The sequence below is a fragment of the Athene cunicularia genome (assembly GCF_003259725.1).
Source record: "Athene cunicularia isolate RWA chromosome Z unlocalized genomic scaffold, athCun1 chrZ_part2, whole genome shotgun sequence".
Taxonomy (NCBI): domain Eukaryota; kingdom Metazoa; phylum Chordata; class Aves; order Strigiformes; family Strigidae; genus Athene; species Athene cunicularia.
In genome coordinates, this window is record NW_020799143.1 from 16,807,394 (window position 1) to 16,827,932 (window position 20,539).

Below are 20,539 nucleotides of genomic sequence, written 5' to 3' on the forward strand. Positions count from 1 at the left end.
ACTTTATTCCTGACCTACTCTATTTTCTAGCAATCAAAAGCAACCTTTTTGATTTAATTTCCATGTTCCACAACCTTTATTAGGTGCCCTGTGCTTAAGTGAATCAGCTCTAATACACTGCATGAAATAGCCAAACTATAAAATGAATGGAAGTAGAATTGTTTACATTCCATTAACTGCTACTGTTTTCTAGTACTTTCTTCAAATCCCCATGCATAGTATACCATGCAGACCAATGTAAAAACTGGGGCAAGAAAAAGCACAAATTGAAGACAGTTCAGAAAGACCTATGGAAGGAATTTTAAGATACCTCTGTAACATGCAATTAACAAGTTCACCAGGAAAAAAAAAAAAAAAAAAAGCTAAATGTCATTAATCCATTAATCCGATAGCCCAAATATTAAATAAATCCAAACTTCCATTGCTAGGGACCTATTATTCTAATAAGTCATTTTTAATAATTAAAAAAAAATAGCAAGAAATTAACATACTTGACCCCTTTACTTCTTGTTTTTGTTCATCCTTCTTTTCACCTGACCAGCCCCATATCCAACTAAACCAGCCGCCAGAATTTTCATCATCTTGTTTTACTCCTGGTCTGTAGATTTTTAATCCAGCCTTAGTTGCCTGAAATTTAAAAAATACACAAATAAGTCATTTTCTTCATGCTTCTTTCTTCATTTTCCTAAGAAAAATATAGACCCAAGATATGCTCTAACACATAAAAACACCATTAGACAACCATTGAAAAGGCGATGCTATTTTTCTAGGTTTTCTTCTAATTTTTTTATGTATACAGTACATCATCAGACCAATTCTCACTTGCATAAAATCAACCATCTTTATGAAGAAAATGAGCAAGTAAAAGGTAGCTGATTTTAAATAAATGTTTTCTCTCTAGCTCTCAGCACCAAAACCCCAAAATTTCCACAACATTATATAGTTCTCTAAATTACAACAATGCACTTATAAGTAATCATTAAAAATACATATGTAAGCAATTAAATGGCCAGCGTAGGCCAGATTTTAAATGATCCTTGTATTTTTTATTTCAAGATAAGATGTTCAAATCAATCATTAGAAAAAAATCATTACTCCTGTAATAGAATATTTACTCTAAGAAATATAGAAAACTATTCCTGGATCTGATAAATATAGCTATAACAGTAAGGAAGCCCTCCTTTTTCCCACATTCATTATTTCATCAACTAGGGGATATCCTGAGTGATGACAATGATGATTCCAATACAGGGTCCCCACAGAAAGTGTATACCACATCCACACTCGACCACTGAAATTTGGTGTAAGGGACAGCAAACAACCAAGCAATCCAAGAGGAAGAGTAGTTCTCAAAACTGTAGTGGACTGCACAAACGACTTACTTTTCTTCATGACTAATATGATCTGAAAAGATAGAGACACTTGCAGATAATCCCTGAATATAGAGATGCTCCAGTGAATGTGATACACAGTGAGTGAAACAGCAATACCTTCTCAGCATTCAAAAAAACAAAGATCCCTCTGCAACAGAATTAGGGAAAAGAGCTGGCTATAAATCAGAATCCCTTAGAGACTTGTCACATCTATCATCCACCTACAGGTTAATGGAAGGCTGGACTCACCATAAAAACATAAATGCTTCTGAACTGATACTATTGATTCATCTCAAATTGATGATGCAGAATCACAGCATTTAGCTGACCTCAAAACAACACAAGGCCTCAAAAATTTGAACAAAATCCTCCTAAATCCTCTTTATAAAGGATAGCAGTTAGGTGTTAGAGTGAACTGTCCAAGGAAAGAAGAGACAGAGCCTTAGAAAAAAGGATTGTTAAAGACTCTGAAATTTGAGGTTTCTAGTACACCAAGGAGTTGGGTGTTGAAAGACAACCGCCATGAAGAAAAAGAAGTGAAGCTTAAAGCTATGATTCTCAATACATCTGAGGCAGCAGCTGGCAACAGAGTCCAAGGTAAGAAAGGCCACAGACAGAAGAGAGGGGAACTGTACTTCTTCAAGGATGAACAAAACATTTATCCAGTATGGGAACTAAATAAATTTCCTGAAGAAATCCTATTGAGCTTTCCTCCGTCTTTCATTTACAATTTACCACTTACAATTCATTTAGTAACAAATACAGTCATCGTCTGTGGAAAGATTACTTAGCAAGTTAAATTGTTTTGAATAAAAGAGAGAACCAAAAGCATAATCTTGTATTCTGATTTAGATGAATCTTCCCTAGTTTTCTCTAGATCGAAAGCACAAAATTTCTCAAACTCTCTCATACAGAGACTTGATGCTTTTCTCACTTAAGCTGGTGTCTGGTACTTAGGGCACTAGTGATAAAGATTAAAAAGTGGCCTTAATATTTGGTATATAAAGTTCTTGCTACAAAGTTCCCTGAAAATCAGATGGTACTGCGTTCACAAATCTGAGTTCTGGGGAACTTGATTTCAAGTTCTAGAGAAAAGCAAGCCCTTGAAATTGAACTCTAAGGTATGTTTTCAAAAAACAAAAAAGCTTAACAAACAGTAGGGTACTTTATCTGGTTTTACTCAGCCCACATCTAAAGGGTGCTCCTTTAAATTTGTAGCAGACTTAAGGCTAACAGTCAGGATACCAAGCTAGTAGCAAACTTGCCTCTTACAAGCTCTTTGAGACCCTTTTCAGTGATGATCTAGTAATAATGAGACAGGTCGGTTCTGACAAACGGGTAGAGTTAGAACACTGAGTTTAGAATCACTGTGACCTGATTTTCAGTACTAGGAAATAAATTCAGAGTTAGCTAGCAGGTCTTTCAAGATGCTTTTCTATCACTTTTCAAATGCAAGGCTTAAAGTTCAAACAAATAAAAATCCATTTTCTTGCAGCCTACTCTAACCACTACAGAAACCTATCTTAAAACACAGGACTGGAAAGTGGTCAGGAATGCAGTATGACATAACTTTTTCTAAGCAGCATGGTCACACTGGAGAGAAGAATAATAAAAACTAGACAGGAAATTCTTTGGGATGTCCCTCATTTTGCAAAAAGTAGGAGGAAAAGATAAAACCAAAAGAAACTATACAGTACAAAGTAAAAACAAGCCAAAATTAAATGCTAGATAAAACAAAACAAAAAACCCTTCATATGACAAGCACTCCAATTCATCCAAAAAACTGAAGGGGAGGAAGATGAATGTATCTTCTGGTTCTCTAGAGGTCTCAATAATGATCATATAAGTATCCAAATGTGGATGTACATACAGACAACTAGAAGGAAAAATATTACATTTATGGATTCCTGTTTACAGTTTTGATTTAGAAGTACCGTATCTGTCACTGCAGCAATTGAGTTAATACCATACTTCATATACTCCACCCAAAAAAAAAAAAATCCCAATTTCTTTCAAGCACTGCCATAAGAAATGATTGACATTTATAAAGTTTAATTACCAACATGTTATATCAGATTCTGAACTTCATATTCTGCTTACTTTTAGTTACATTGGTTATTAATGGAGAAAGACCACTTCACAGATTTCAGAAATCCTATGCAGAATTTCACATCAGTTTGCTGGAATGATAGTCAGACACTACACATAAAACTAAGCAGTACACTAACCTCAGAAAAACAAAGCTAATAAATGAAGTGTAACTACTCAAGTCACATTACTGTGATTATCTACTTAAATGTGTTCTGCACTTGCTGTATTCCAAATAACATTTGAAAATAGCATGTTGACCTTTTGTTACTACACATGCAGATGCTCAACCTACAAATAGGGTATGAGGAAGGAAAGAAATAAACTAATTATAGTAAGGCTGTTGCAGGGGCCAGGGGAAAAGCCTGAAGTTTTGGGTACAATCACTTCCAACTTGACTTAACCTATCATCCTTTGACCATATTATCCCCAGCACTTTTCTCACCAAAAGTGGAAAGAAGTTTATCCCAGATCAGTTACTCTGAAGAAAGAGCACACAGAGCTATTTAATTTTTGCATTATTATAAGCTGAAACTACGCCTTATAACAAACATGAAATACAAGGAAAATAGAAAGACTGTATAATGAACAATTCAGTTACTAGGACTAAAATGCATCTGTCTAAAATCTCCACAACCTATTGTCATAGCTATTCTGAGACTCACTGAAATGATGAAATTTTACCTCAACTTCTGCTTGTTGCCTTGCTAGAGTGATGTTAAAAATATCCAAAGCCTTTTCAAATTCCTAGAAAAGAGGTGAGAAATTATGTTTTGACAATTTTTCTTAGATTTTATGGCTCAACTTTACAATAAATTACAGTAAACAGACCTTTCAGTGAAACCCAAGTTAATTTACTGAAGTTCAAAACTTAAAATAAACCTGGCAAAGAAAAGCACATCAGTTTAAGTTTCAATTCACTGCAGACATTAATTTAGAAAATCATTCAATATGTTTGTTAATACTACTCAGACAAATGTACTGATGAAGTTCCAAATCTGGGCACTGAAAATTTTAAGTTAGTACTGACTTAGAAACATGTGAACATTTAAGTTTAAGATAGCAAGATGAACAGTATTTAAGCCATTTAATGAAAACGGCTAACCTCCAACAATTTTAATATTTCTTCATTAGGCTTTTTTGATGTTATCTTTGTTTTATACATCTCTTTATAGTTCTTCACTTGTTTCCTATGGTGCCGAATATGTTCCCATGACCACATTTGGAGCTTAGGTTGAACATTTACTTCAAGGATGCCATAAATAACATATTTCCACCTAAAAGCAAAGACAATTGAAGTACAGTTTACATTTCTTTTGGCATATTGAAAAGACACCTAGAGCTATGCAGACTCCCACTGAATACAACTTCAAGTTGTGAAAGAGTGAAATCCCTTGTCTAAGATCACACTTCCGATCAGTAGAGGAACCTAACGATTTTTTTTTTCCACACAAAGTTGACAGGTTGCTATTTCCTAAAAATAAAAGGAACCTGCTACAAAAAGCTCCCCCAAATGTGTGCGTGTGTGTATGTGTGTGAGTGTGTGAGTGTGAGTGTGTGAGTGTGTGAGTGTGTGCGTGCGCGCGTGCGCGCGTGCGCGTGTGAGTAACCAAAACACATTTGTAAGGAATGTTCTGAAAAGAAATCAAATCTCTGCCATCTGTGTCGAAAAAGTTTGCCTATTTTTAGAAAATAGCTATGTTCTTGTAATAGTACCTAACATATAATGGGGTCTTCTTCATCAAAACAAGAGTTAGGATGTTAAAATACTATCAGACTTCAGTTTCTGGTCTGATACTGGTCTTTAAGACATTCAAATATTGGTTTGAGGTCCTCACCATAGTTTTTCTTAAGCCAGAAGTGTTAAGATAAAAAAAAAAAAAACAACCACAACACAGAAGATTTTTTGTTTCAGAAGAAAATGAGTTCTACCCTCCTTAAGTATGAAACAATCCCTTGGTAATTATTTCATATGAATAATTAAAAATTATTTTCAGAGTCTGAGGTGGCCTACCATGTCTTGGCATTGTTGTGCAATGGAACATCAGGTCTGTATTTCCTATATGGCAGATTTCGAGTCATCATATCAATAGACTCAAGAAGCTCCATAACACTGAAGTACTAAAAACAAACAAAAAATTAGAACCATGTTATTGTCTTTCTGAGAACAACGTGAATCAAGCTTCTCTTTAAAAAGAAAATAATTTACAAAGAAAAACAGAACTAAGAAATGTATGTTTATTATAAAATTTCAGACTGCTTTTCTTATTATTCTTGCAAATTAACTTTTTTTACACAATATACATAACTTCAGAAAAAAAGTATATACCTGTGGTTTATTGAATTCAACAGTTATATCCTGTAAATTTACATCTAAATCCATTTTTGGTGATGAAAAGTCAACATCAGATCGAGGATTCATAAGGAGTTTGGCTTTAGCTGAAATTGGGCGGAATACTAAAAAACAAGAGGTTGATATAAAAAGTGTAATAAATTATTTAAGACTGCCATAACTGATACATAATCAGCTCAAGTTATGCCAGATTATTGATTTTAAAATGCTACACTTCAAAACATTAAGACTTTATCAACTCATCTTAAAATACAATACAATCTATACTCAATTTCCAGTTTAATTCTGGCAGCATTCGTGGAATGTTTTCATAAGATCTTCTGTATGCAGCATTGCATGGCAGATGTTTCCATTTATCATTTATATTTGCAACAAATCTATTTTTCTGGCTATAGGCTACTTACAGTACAAGATAGTTTCAAACACAGCACTTACTTCACTATAATTCTAATTCCATAAAGACTACGTTTTTAATGTTACTGATGTTTTACACTGTTTGATAAACTACGTTCACAACAGTGGCTAAAACCAAACATTTCACATTTCTAAGGCCAAGCAAGTATGGAAAAAATCAATATGGAGCCTCTGTAAAGTGAAGCACATCCCATGAAAAATATTCAGAGCAGAAATGTCTTATCTGTTCCACAATTAGGCAATATAGCCATTCAATATAGCTTTCAGAAGTCCTGTTTAGTTCAATTTTTCCATTTCAGCAATTGATCCAACAATGAGAATTTATCTATTACTTGAATTTGTGTAAAGCATATTTTTATCAAATAAAATTTCTTTGATTTTAACAGAAATACTGATAGACCATCTATTCTAAATACCAAATATTCTAAACTCACTGGAAGGTTTATATGAGCGGAAACAAACGTTTCTGCAAGATGAAACCACGTTTACACCAATTTACCTTTGTTTAATTTTAAGTCCTGTATTTCTTGTTAAGCTTATTTTAGTTTTACCTACACATTTTATGTGGTAGCATTTCCATTAATTTTCTCCCTGGATTTAGCTTCCTAAATTTCACTTTTCATCCTTCTTATGTGTAAGTATTATGTTTGCATTTAGATCAAATGACAGAAGCAGACTTTGTGCTTACCGCCTTTTTAGCAATGTCTCAATCTAATGAGTGCTCTAAAAGAGCCAGAATGTTCATTTACCACGGAATATCATCATGATGTAATTCTTTAAATATCTGCGTCCCTTGTGGCACCAAATCATGCATTTCTGCATACAACTATTTTGAACTTCTATGCAAAGACTTAGACAACTAATGATGTTTGAACTTATTTTCTTGTAAAAAGAGTCAACGCTAGCAAGTGAAAAAGATAAAGAAGAAATCAGAAGAAATTACGAAATAGTCCTCTGGCAGTCAAAGACACAAAAGGCTTCCTCTTACGGGCAAAGGCAGCAAGAAAAATTCATTTTTAACTCTAGCTATAGTGAACTAAGGACTTGCTAGCTAGAGAACAAATCACATCAAAGGCCATTCTGCCTTGTAAACCATTACTAAACAATCACACACATGGCACATGAGAAGTAAAACGCATGTATTTTCCATACAGTGAAAAGTAAACAATCACCATATTTGAGTGGAGTCAATGTGACTTTCAGACTGAAGTAAGCAACACTCAAAGCAATACAAATTGCAGCATGGCAACACTAAAAAAAACCCATATAGAGAGATGTTTCAGAGTTGTGCGACTACTGTTTCCACCTCTAATGAAAAAAGATACACTTCATGTAAGGCAAGTGACCTTAAAAACATTAACCTGTTACTCAAATCAATGTGATCCACAAAACTTACTTGATGCACACATTATTGCTAACTTCTTACAATAAGGAATTATCAGTGGATGTCAACAATGAAGATTTATGTATGACATTCCATTAGTATGACACATGACTCAAGACTCATCTTTTAATCAAGACTTTTTTAAGTCTACAGATATGGTACCGTATTTGCTATCAAAATTTCTACAAAAGTACTAAACTGCACTTCTTACCAAGACTTTTTAATAACAGCCAAGGTAGCAACCTCTGAGAAGCATTAAAAATTACAAGTAAGACATATGCACATATTACAAATAAAATACCACTTACCAAAATCATAACCTTCTGGAATCACATTATGGCTGGCAACTCCCTGTTTTAAGTTAACCTACATACACAATACAGTTAAAAATAAGTAGCATTTTTATTTCATTATAAAATTTTTAAATATAAAATGTTACCAATTTAATACAGGTTTCAGACAATCCTTCTGATACACAGTACAACTCAAAATATTAATCTATGTTTTAAACAGAATGAGACTTCCATGTTTAGCTAATAAAATCACTGGACAGTAAGATAACCATATATTGTGTATAAATTGGTAACTGACAAAGAACTTTTTTTTTTTTTTTAGACTTCCTCAGATGGACATTGCAATTCCATCACATAAAAGCCTTCACATTCACTATTTTTCCTAAAAAAGCTATTAGTGCAAGACAATTCTCTGGGACACTGACATAAATGGAAGCAGAACTGAATGGGAAGCATGCTCTATGCTTCATAGTATGAACTACAGTACTAGATACATGCTACACTTACCAACGATTCATCACAACCACCATGGTAGAACATCTCCGATTTCACATTCCAGTAAGCAAAAAGGTTATCCAATCGTACAAGCTGAAAATACAACAGAACATATCTATTAATACCTACAACTTTTAGATTAATAATTTGGATTTCACAATGTCTGGATGAATTAAAATATTCAGAACGTTCCTTGCAGACCGGACATCCTTTTATTTTAGAGCCTATACAGTTACATGTTTTCTTGATCTCACTTTCTGTGGAAGGAACTCTAATTCAGCTTGGTTTATTAACAACTCTTTCTTTAGCTTACAGTTTATACTGTACCTTGTAGAACAACTTGGCAGTTTCATCATGTAAACACGGATTCCAATTCTTATCTGAGGTCTGAAATGAGAATTAAAGTAGTTTATTTCGATATCTATAATACATCAATACTTTATCATGACTGAAACAAACCAGGAAAAAAAAAAGACAGTAACACCATCATAATTAAATCCCACTGAAAATAATGGAACACCACCTTCTGATTTAAGATGATTAAGCCATTCTTTTAAGTGGACACAATAAGATTACTTGTCCCCAAAAAATACACATGTGTACATGCAGTGACTGGCAGACTGCACACAAAACCCAAAAGTTTCTTTAAAATTCTATTATTAGTATTGCAAACTGTTTTCCTTTACGCTAATATTAATTTTAGGCAGGCACTTTGCAAAGACATAAACAAGAGACTAGAAGTTCATTTTAGTTTGAGTTGAACAGGAACACTATATGCTATTATACTTCTTCAAGGTTAAGACTCATTTCAAGAGTGAAGTAGTAACAATACCAAAGCTTCTGTTCAGTATGCAAAACTGCTTAGGGGAAGGGGCTGGCAAAAACTTTTCAATGTGCTAGGAACAAGCATTGATAAGCAACTATTTTATTCAAGAAAGTAAGACATATTTCCTTTAAGATTATCAGTTACATAACAAAAGTTACTTAATCAGTGCAACTTGGCAGAATTAACTTATTGCTGCTACTAGGTTGTCTTCCAGGAAAAAAAAATAAATATGTATACAAGTCTATGATGACTACTATTTGCACTATAAAGCGGAGCCTGAAGATCAAAGAGATGAGCTCCACTTTGAAACAAGATGTCATCCTCTTTTTTTTCCCTCCCCAATATCAAGCAGTAACTTCCTTTCTTGGGCCTTGTGGCAGTTTCAGTAAAATAGTCATAGATTCTGAATAGCCCAAGTCCAGCAAAGTCTGGTACTTGACAACCACAAAATGCAGCAGGCAGAAGAATAAAAAATTCTTTGCAAAGGTCTGTCTTAATGCTAGCACTTTATCTTTAATGGCATTCCCTATAATATTTATGCTGCACTTGATAAACCAAGGAGTTACCATTGTGCACTGCTCACAGGTATACTTTCATTAGGCAGTATGCTACCAGACAGTACAGTAATAGAAAAAACTTAACTTAACCTATCAGTATACATCAACATAGCTTTTTTAAAAATTACCTGTAAACTTAGATTCTGAAGTGAAATCCCAAATGACAAGGGGTTATTCCGATTTGTGATCTGAAAAAGCAGGTGGAAGATACCAAAAAAGGATTATTTCATGATCTGAATTTAGATTTGGAAGTAAACAGCCAACAATAAATATATAACAAAGATCCAACAACTGTATCTTTTTTGTACCCAACCATATGCTTATCAACATATTTATGCTTTGGTACAAGCTTTTTATCAGTTTTCTAAGACTACGAAATTTCCAAAACTTTATTAAGTTACTCTCACCATGGAAAACAACTAGAAGAAAAGAAATCAGACAGGTTCCTAATTTCATGTTACAGTGCACAACCTCTTATGCTAAGTACAAAAGTACTTACATCATCTTCATAGCGAATATGGATGTTGGAAATTTTCACCTGAAGATTTTTGATGACCTGAGTGACTAGTTTTTCTACAAAAGTGTCTTGTTTCTCTTCTTTTACTTTATCTAAGTTAAAGCAAAGGAATTTAATATTTTCTTTGCATTAAAGTATTTTTTAAATTACGCTAAAGAAAACAATAACATCGTAAAGTTTGCATGATAGTTCTTTAAATTTTCTATTACATTGTACTCTAGTTGTATAAAAACATGTCCTTTCAAGATAATCTATAACATTTCTATCCTCAGATCAGATGATTTCAGCTTTATTACCTGCTGCAGGAACAATCAAGTTGTTCAAAAGCGTGACTTGTACCCACTGATAATGTATTTCAAGAAATACAAATTTCTTGAAAGTACCAAGAGCTGAATTTGAGATAAGACTTAACATGTATCAAAGAACAAATTAAACAGAATTTTTAAAAGGTGTAACCATAAAAATTCTTTGCTACTAGTAAGTTTGTTCTTATAAAAGAAAGAAAATGTCAGGCAGCAGAATTTCAAAAGACTCATTTATATCTAACCACATCAACACTTGAACGTTTTTATTTTCAGGATGCATGTTCTGCAACGTTCATGGCAGCTACATCTAAAAATCTGTAACTAATTGGTTTTTAAGTACCAAGAGAAAAACAGGTATCTAAAACACTTTAAGTGACAAATCCAGCATCTCTCGATTAAAATAATGCAAGAAATAGCATCACTTTCATTAGCTTTTCCCACTCTTACCTTGGTCAGCTATTTTCTGCTTTGCTTCCTCTATCCTTTGCAATTCCCTTTGTCTTGCTTCCAAGAGCTGTCTGGCTTCTTTTTCAGCATCATATTTTATGCCTAAATACATGATGTAAAAAGGTACAATACAAAAAAGTTACACATTTTTGAAGATGATGTTTCAAAAGCAGTAATTTTCACATTTTGTTAATAGTTACATAACAGCAAAAAATTAGGTGACTAAATGTGAACTACTGAAAGACACCCCATTCCTATTATCTAACTGTATTTGCTAGGGGTATCTACTAGGAATAAAGCTCCTGAAAACACTATCAACCCATTCCAGATACTCCTGAAATCCCACCAGTCTATATTCACTTTTTTCTCTACATTAACTTACTGGCTGTGGGCACAATAAGCAAATAAACTCCGTCAAGAACTGCCTCAACGGGTTGAGTATAAAGGTTTTGCCATGGAATCTGTAGGTTAAGTTGACCTAAAAACACAAAAGAATAAGGTTGAGGTATGCACTTAAACAGTTGACTGGGAAAAAATATCAAAAGATTAGAAAGATAATCGACATTAACCCCCATCTCTGAACAATTATATTGGGCAGAAAAAACAGTGTATCTGAGGTACTTCTCCTCTGGGTTGTTTGCTTTACACAGCATGCAAATGTTTTTTCACAAGCAGAACTACTAAGTCTACAGGTCCTATCCCTATTCCCTCGAATTATATTCCTTCCTAACAGCAATCTCTCTCTCCTTGCAAATCCACTGCAGCACCCTCATAAATAAGAAAAGCATGGGCAGCTCATATGTGACCAGCTAAATATTTCCAAATCCAGAATTTTGAAAATATGTATTTTTCTTTTTTTTTTTTTTTCTGTGGAAGTGACTCAAAGTACTGTGTACATTTTGTCAACATGGGGACCCTGAGGTTATAGCACCTCGCATTTTTCACACACATGCCGATTTTAATAAACTAGTTGACAGGAAAATATGTACTTCCAGGGTAGATTTAAGGGAAATATAATGACTTTAGACTTTATTTGCTTTAAGAAACCACTAACTTTTACAAGATAATCAACTCACAAGAGAAAACTTTTCATATTAACAAAAGCAGGAGGATGATAGAAAGGGAAACAAAAGGCAAAATCCATTGTGGAGTCTTGCTAAGACAAAGGACAAGATCCAGTCCTGCTCAGTTGCTCATCTTTGCTGTGTTGTGTTCTCTTCTCATTAATATTGAAATGATTAGACAAGACTCCAGTATATTTTTACTTTACCATCTCAGCTCAAGAAAATGATCTTCTTCCAAAAGTTTTTTTCAGAAGAAACAAACTTCAGAGTGTACAAAACATGCAAATCAAGAAAACCAGGAAAATTACTTGCTTAGGATACCCAGAGCCACTTGCAAGGACAAGTAGTATGTTTAGTAACTCCTGCATGGGTGTATGAGAAAATGTAACTTACCAATATGTCCTGCTTTAACTTTAAATGGCACATCTAGCTGACTCTGAAAGAAAGAACATTTAGCTCATTTCAGCAACTTGTGAAATGTTTCCACACAGAAAAAAAAATGGATGTTAACCTTATCAACAAATTTATCTCTCAACCACTGAAAAAACCTCATTCAATATAATGGAACAAACAAGTGTTTAGTTACAGATTTAGACTGTTAAGCCACACTGGACTAAATACATTACCAAAAGTAAGTTTCTACTTCATGATCTATAAAAAAAATTGTATTGCGGTATTGCTTTCCACCTAAACACATTCTTTTAGCAATTGCTGAGTTTTGCTTTTGAAAAAAAAAGCTAAATGAAGCCAGCATACACCTTCACCCTTAAATTTAATCTCAAATTAATCAGACAATCCACACAAGTACAGAGAAAACAAAACAGTAAGTTTTCACTTAAAAGACAGTGTATCCTAAAGTAAGCACTGAAAAAAAGCGCACACATCCCAAAAGGTTGTTCAAAAATCATTTTTACAACAGTTCTATTTTCACTAACTTACCAACGCATTTTCTTTTATTTCCAGATTCTTCAACGCTACAGCTCCTAAAAGCAAAGACAATAAGTAAAACTACAAGAAACAAAGTAGTAGTGGTGCACGCTAAACATCCCGAAGTCTGAGACAGTGGTCTCTGACCTGTGGTTCTTCAACTCTTTCTGTCTACGATATGCAGAACATACATCTCAAGTATCCATGAAATGTGATTAAGAACATACTTTTCATTCATGCTACAAAATGATATCTGAGATTTTCTCATGGACCTTGCATGTCATAGTAGAGAACCTAATATTCTTCAAAGTAAAAATGTTGTAAATTACTGTCACATTTTTTAAGGATCCATTTTGAAATTAAAAGCTTGCTTTTTTTCCTCAACCATCTGCTTCCTATGCTTTGGAAATCTAGCAGTATTAAAATTAGAGCGAATTTTTAGCCCTCAAAAGATGTTACATTTGCAAGTTATATTTATAGGCTTATAAAAGTTCACAGGAAGCATTTCAGTAAATCTGATTTTTAAATGTCTTAAGACAACAATAAATTCACAAGCACAGAAAATTTGAATTGCAAGATCCATTCCTACAATATATTCAACATCAGACACTTGCAAACAAACACTGGAAGGGACCAGGAAACTCTTAACTTAAAACCATGCACACAGTTTGAAGCAAAGCCGTCTGCAAATTCTGCAAAAAGGATGGAACAAATGCAATGGTTAACACTATACAACTAACTCGAAGGTAGCACATGCACATGGAACAGACACCTGATATAGCTGAGCAGGGGCATAAATAAGATTCAGGAAACCAGCAGCAGATTAGAGGCCTGGAAAGGAATACAACTTGAGACTGCCAATGAAGATTTGATTGACCCAATAATGCTTTCCTTTGGGCAATACAAGTTAGAAATGCCCAAACATATGGGGACACAGGAGTTCCAAGTGCAATAAATATTCTTGCAGCTATATAGTTCTGATGGCATTAGACTACTTACTGTTCAGAGTAGCACCAATTTGGGGAAATTGGACACTAATCTCAAAAATGCATTCATTAGAACAGCTGTCTCAAGTTGTTGAACTGCTGTGGAAGAGCTGATCATGTAAATTAATCTGTCCATCTTGTAGTACTCGTACAATGCTATAAAGTTTTCAATTATTTAATTCATTCATTGCATAAACCTATTATCACTTTCCAGTGGAATTCTATACATCCGACATGTGCCACCATAAACTCTCCAGAGAAATACTACATGTAGAAGGACAGGTTTTGAGAGCTGGTAGTTCTGCTTTTAATCATTAAAATACATACATATTGATGGGAATATTAGAAAAATGAAAAAAAAAAAAACCAAAAAAACCTCTAAGAAAACATTCTCAGCAGTACTCCATAACTATTCTAAGAACTGTAACTACTCTACATAGTCTTTGTGACAGTTTATTGAATCGTTGCATTCAATTCTACTCTAAATTTATTCCCTGATAAAGCTGACCCTGCACAGACCATTTTACACTCGTTAGAAAAAGTTTCATTCTATGAGACACACACACACAAAAAAAAAACCACACACACAAAAAAAACAACCCACCCACACACTAACACCAACACACCACATTTGCTTCTCTTAGAAGACAATTGTAACTGTATTCATGGCAACTAATTCTAATGCTATCCAAAGTAAAGGTTCATGTTAGTAACCAGGTTATCAAGCATGACATACAATTTCTGCACATCAGTTGAGCCATGGTAAAAATGGTAAACTCTAAGACTCTAAGACACATGAAGCAGTTTAACTGGGTTTAATTTCTTCACTTTCACTGTCAGCTAAGTAAACATTACCTCTCATTTATTAAAGGTTTGGCACATGTCACGTTTCAGCTGAGGCATAGTAACTTAAAACTACAATAATCTGACAGCTCTAATGCTTCTAAAAACACAGCACTGCAAAGTGAGCAAGGACTTCACCTCAAGCACTCACAACAGTATTTTGTGATGAAGAACTATAGCTTGATTTATCTGAATACATCGTAATGGCAGAAAACAAACATAGTACTGGTACTGTTTTGAACAAGATGGCTTTGACAATTCTACATGAAATGTTGGGATTGGTAACTGGGGTAAATAATTCTTCACCAGTTTTCCTACACTTACAATTTTAAAATTAGTAAATTTAAAGGGTTTAGGTAGAATCATTATAAGAGATATAAATTAGTAAAACTTCAATCACCTCAATTTAAGTATAAAATTACTGAAACACATTCACTAAAATATCAGTTTACTTACAGAAACCTTGATTGATCGTCTGACCACAGTGAATGGGCAATCACACAAAATCACACAAAAGGCTGCTACTGAAGCACTGTTTTAGATATTTACATAACCTTTCTTTTTCCTACACTTGAGAGAGTGCAAGAGGTTAACTAAACATTCCTAGGAGTAAAGTTCCAAAGTTACTACACCTCAGCTAGCAACCAATTCTAATGCGCACAATTTGCAACGGAGTAACCCACTACTAATGCGCTTTGGTTGTCAATTTTTATTCTCAATCACACTCGGCTGTTTCACTTGCAATGAAAGGTAGCTCCACCTGCAATTACACTGAATCCTGACTCTTCCTCAGGGGTTGGGGCGGAGGGGGGAAACTTACAAACAGGAGCAGAAAAATCAGGGAACAAAGGCCTGTTACAGGACATTAACACAGCTACTGAATTTTGCTGTCTCGGAGCACTGCCAATGAATTTTAATTGCAAGAATTTCAAAACACATCAAGATTCAGTTGGTTGGTTTTGTTGAGGTTTTAGAGTTTTTATTTTCCCCTCTTGGGGGCAATTAGATGTTTCTTTATTTTGATGACAGAAACGTGTCCAAATAAAACCCCATTTGATGGGTTAAAAATTGCTCAACTAAGCAACCTTGAAAACTGTATATACTTGGGAGTTGTACAAATATGTAGAGTTAAACATGTAGGCTAACAGTCAAAGCAGCAATAAAAGGCAAAACATTTATAAATATCTATTCTACTGTCTATGATTTATTTAGGCTGAATTATAAAGCAAATTCTTAGCTTTACTGATCTCTGAATATTGTAAATAATTCAACAAAATCAAACATTTGTCAAAAATCTGGAATAAATACCTTTATAGTTTTAATCTTAGATACTCAAAGTAACTTCATGAATTTGAGTGCATGAACCAACATCTACTACCAAGGACTTAGCTCGCAAAAAAGAGATCCGGAAAATAAGATAACTCTTGGTAAACCATTTCACCAAAAAGGCCTAACTAAAATTTTGTTATGGATGTCAACAGAAGTTAAAGAGTGGGAATAAATTTAATCCACATAAAAACCCTGTAGATTTAACCTATGTGCGTATCAAATCACATCTCTGCTCTCTTGTAAACAATAACAGGGTGAAATGAGGGCAAGGGTAGGGAAGGCAGATGAGAGAAAGAGAGATGAAAGATAACAGGCATCAGAAACTAAAAACACACCAGTTGAGATATGACCAGTACCCAAAACTCCTCGCTCCCATATTACAACAGAATTTCAGCTTTACAGTAACAGCATTGTCAGCTTGTAAATCCCTTTAATCACTTTATACAAACAGCTGCCTTTGCCAGTCATCTCCCACTGGTGTTTGTGCTGTTAATTATTCCTGTTCAAGTGTACCTTCTGGAGACAATCTCTAAGTCTTTGAGGATCAGAGTGCCTGCCAAATACCTCCTCATTTGACATCTACTGTAAAATGGGTCATGAAAAGCATTAGAAACTACTAGATATTCTTGACCCCTCAGTCAATTCAAGTTATTAATAGTAAGGGCACGATTGCACCTGCTACACCTAGACAAGACAAGGTATGCAAAAGTAGTCATCTTTTATTATAACAACAGGTATAGCTGGAAAAAAATTAGAAGAGCTTCTATGCTCACAAACTAGTTATCTACCTATATCATCCTGCTAACATACCTTCAAATAAATTGTGTTCAGTAAGATATGCTTGAGACATTACCTAATAATTAAGTGTGCCAAGCCAACAGAGAATTAAGTATTTTCCAAGGTCAGTACAGAGCATCTGACCAAAACACTGAATGAAAAGTTATTTAGACCCAGTCAAAAGTGGCAACACAAACTTTGGTGAAAAAAAATCGTCTCTCATAGTGTTAGGAAACCTCAATGAAACAGCACTTCTCAGAAATAACTATCAACATCACATGTTGTTTCAATCATTTCTTCAGGTATTGAAGTATGACTTCATTAGGTCTAGAGCATTCAAAAACATCTAAATTACCTACTTATCTAATCTGTTTATCTAAGCCAAGTACTAACATTTATTAGCACAGCTCATTGAAACTATAATTTTAAGTGAAGACCAGAACAGGAAGAGGTTTAAAACACTGTTCTTCCCAGCATCAGCCATCCAATAGCTTTCCTTGATGGCTGCCTAACAGTTATTTTTTATTATTCAGCTTCATACTAATGGACTTCCTAAGGAATATTATTTTTTTGCCTGTTACATTCTTTTCTGAGTCTTGGCCTTTCCAATATTGGCCTTACATGTTCAAATTAACTTTTTTACTTGTATAGGTTATCCTACATTCTCCTTTCTGTGTTGCCTTTTATATTTCAGGTCATTCCGTTCTTGCAACTCTCTCAGCCATGAGTCTGTTTCCAGATATCACATCTTTCTTTAGTATAGAGACAATATGCATTTCTACCCCTCAATCTGAGGGTTTTTTTTAATGAGGTAGAAAACCCAAAAAACCAAAACATTTTATGTTTTACATTTCTGTAGTTATTGTTTGGAGCAGTGTCATCACATAACTTTATTACACAGATTGAATCTGGATGGCTTTAATAGACCATGCTGAAGTCTCTTATTATGCAAAACCAAAATGAATATTAAGCATGTTCATTAGAAAGTCATTAACAAAGCTCCCAAATTTACAGAGCTGAAACTATATAAAGTTTGGGTTTACACATATATATCCAGAGTCTAGCAACAGATTACCAATCTTAATCTAAACAGGCTTAACAATATATGAGAAGGACATAACTTGTTCCCTACAACATCTAAAAAAACTCCCTTGGGTATTTAATAATTCAAATGCAAAAAAATACATGCTGGTTAAAATTTAAAATACAGGTATATAGCACCCGTGCACTGCTATGGCATCAAAAAAGCACTGGCCATTTGTTACAAGAAGAAAAACTTTCATTTTAATCACTACTAAAATATTGAATGGATTTTGAACAATTTAATTTCAAGACTACAAGATTTATCATGACACAAAGACAAACACTGTATGACAACAACTGTAATGGAAATGTTTTCAGGGCATGCAGACAAGCATGAAAAAGTATTGAGTTAACAAAAAACAGACAAAAAAAGTACTATTTTTCTAAAGAAGTTGTTTTGTTCCACAATTTCAGCAATTAGCCAATAAAATTTGCAGCAGACTTTAGACGTACTGTGACTGTAGGGATCTACTAATCAGTGATGGCCTCCATATAAAGACAGTAGTCTACTGCTATCAGTACTAATAGTTACTGTTTTTTAGATAGAGGAGTGCAATTTCCAGGTCCTCCAAGATCTTTGGAATGAAAGAAACATTGCAGATGCACACGTCATTAAACATAGCTTAAGTTGCAAATACAAGTGAAAGCATCATATAGTAGACCAAGAAAAAATAAACTTCTAAAGGTGATGCTTCAAAAATGCTAAGCAGTAATTCTGGGCATCTCAGAGCAAGACATAGTTTCATATACCAATTTTCATGCTAGACAAAAAGACTATGTAGAGAAAAACTTATTTTATTCTATTACAAAGGCACTGTACTGAGGAAAAAGAAATTTAAAGAAAAAATATACTAAAGCCCCTAAAGTATTAAAACTACTTGAACAGTAGTAAAAAAATCCTAAAATCAGTTTCCACATACATTAAAAAAACATATATATAGCAGCTGAATATCAAAACTCCAGAATAAAACTTAGTGAGATTTATTTACCTTAAAAAAAAAATGTAAGAAAGCTAATGCATCTAATCTGGTTAAGAGTTGCCTCACACAAACATAAACAGCCAAGAGTAACCACCAGCAAACTACAGGCTGGAAAAATAAGCTTTTACCTTTTTGTGATGTATAAACATTGCCCAAAACATTTACAGAATGGTCCATATTTTATATTAACATTTTGCTTGCCTTCCCTGAACAGAAAGAAGAAACCATGATAACTGAAATACTTCTTATGTATACAAATCAATTAGTTTTACACACTTTTGCTGAAAGATGCAATAATTCAGTCCTGTCAAATAAGGAACACATAACCTGTAATAAATACCCTATATTGGACCTTACTGCTAGAAATCAAGGGCTACTACTTTCTCTCCAGCAGTTACACATACTGTTGCAGTGTTAAGACTCCGTATAGAGACAGAATTTTGTAAAGATCCTACAAATGCCTTAACGAACTGAAGGAGAATTACTGCAGAGATTAAACCAAATAAGGACGCCATTTCCGAAAACGGAAGCATGAAACAAAAACATCCAAGATGAAAAAAACTTCAGGAGAAGCTTCCAAAAATCTGATTCATATACATGAGTATCTAAGAATGGAACTGTAGGTAGGGAATACCTCGAGGATGCTTCACACCTGCAGACCTACGAACATACACGTAAAAAAAAAAAAACCTGCACCCCTGTGTTTGCTTTTGCTGATGCTGCAATCACCTGGAATGCACATTCAAAACCCATCCAGGACTGGTTTCTGCACATGCAACTGTTAATTACCTGTTTTACTCATCTTACGCTACCTTATTTTGCCCAGACATACTGGAAAGAGAGAACTTTGCTGCTGTTTCTTTGTACCTACATACTAAAGGGACCTCAACAGAGCACACTCAAACTGAGTACCTTCCTCCCTTCAGAACTGGCATGCCGATTTATTTCTACAAACTATTGCTTACTTCGCCTAGCACAGTTGGTCACAGCCTCTGCAAATACATAAGACAGGCTCTATTCTCGATTCTTTAACGCTAAAGCCGACAAACACTCTAGACCCACAAATGACAGCACCAAGAATGGCACGTCACTGCTGTTCGCGGAGAGGCTACTCGCTTCCACCAGCACACCACAGACATTAAAAAGGCATCAAAACCCCGGGCGGTTTTTTTCAGTTTCCTATTTCCGAGCTGGTAAAGTGTCGGTAAGTCAGCTCAGTTTCGCATTCACTCAAAGCCGGGTCAGGCTCCGGGATCCGGGCCAGCGGCGGCTCCGGCTGCCCCCCACCGCCGCCGTTCCCAAACTTTCCGCGAGTGCCACCAGTAACCTCGCGGATCCCGACACCCACAGGGTCCCCAGCCCAAGGTACGTCCCCAGCCAAGAGACGGCTGCAAGGGCAGCTACACAGGGAAAAATAAAACGCAAGCGGACACTCATACACCTTAGGCACTTTGATCTGGTCTCTCCTTCCCCTGCTTGGCAGCAAATACCTGTCTCT

The 20,539-nt window shown here is 34.7% G+C and overlaps 1 protein-coding gene across 1 annotated transcript in view; it reads right to left on the reverse strand.

Moving 5' to 3' along the window:
- VPS13A (vacuolar protein sorting 13 homolog A) overlaps nt 1-19,843 on the reverse strand; it is a 110,162-nt gene extending 90,319 nt beyond the window's left edge. Inside the window, exons 1-15 of the mRNA XM_026866046.1 lie at nt 19,831-19,843; nt 13,056-13,099; nt 12,510-12,552; nt 11,435-11,530; nt 11,053-11,154; nt 10,283-10,392; nt 9,912-9,971; nt 8,728-8,787; nt 8,413-8,493; nt 7,921-7,978; nt 5,791-5,918; nt 5,476-5,582; nt 4,567-4,738; nt 4,146-4,208; nt 492-627 (exon numbers count right to left, since the gene is read on the reverse strand). Coding sequence (XP_026721847.1) covers nt 492-627; nt 4,146-4,208; nt 4,567-4,738; nt 5,476-5,582; nt 5,791-5,918; nt 7,921-7,978; nt 8,413-8,493; nt 8,728-8,787; nt 9,912-9,971; nt 10,283-10,392; nt 11,053-11,154; nt 11,435-11,530; nt 12,510-12,552; nt 13,056-13,099; nt 19,831-19,843 — 1,273 coding nt within the window. The remainder of the gene's footprint in view (nt 1-491; nt 628-4,145; nt 4,209-4,566; nt 4,739-5,475; nt 5,583-5,790; nt 5,919-7,920; nt 7,979-8,412; nt 8,494-8,727; nt 8,788-9,911; nt 9,972-10,282; nt 10,393-11,052; nt 11,155-11,434; nt 11,531-12,509; nt 12,553-13,055; nt 13,100-19,830) is intronic.
- Between the last annotated feature and the right edge of the window lie 696 nt (nt 19,844-20,539).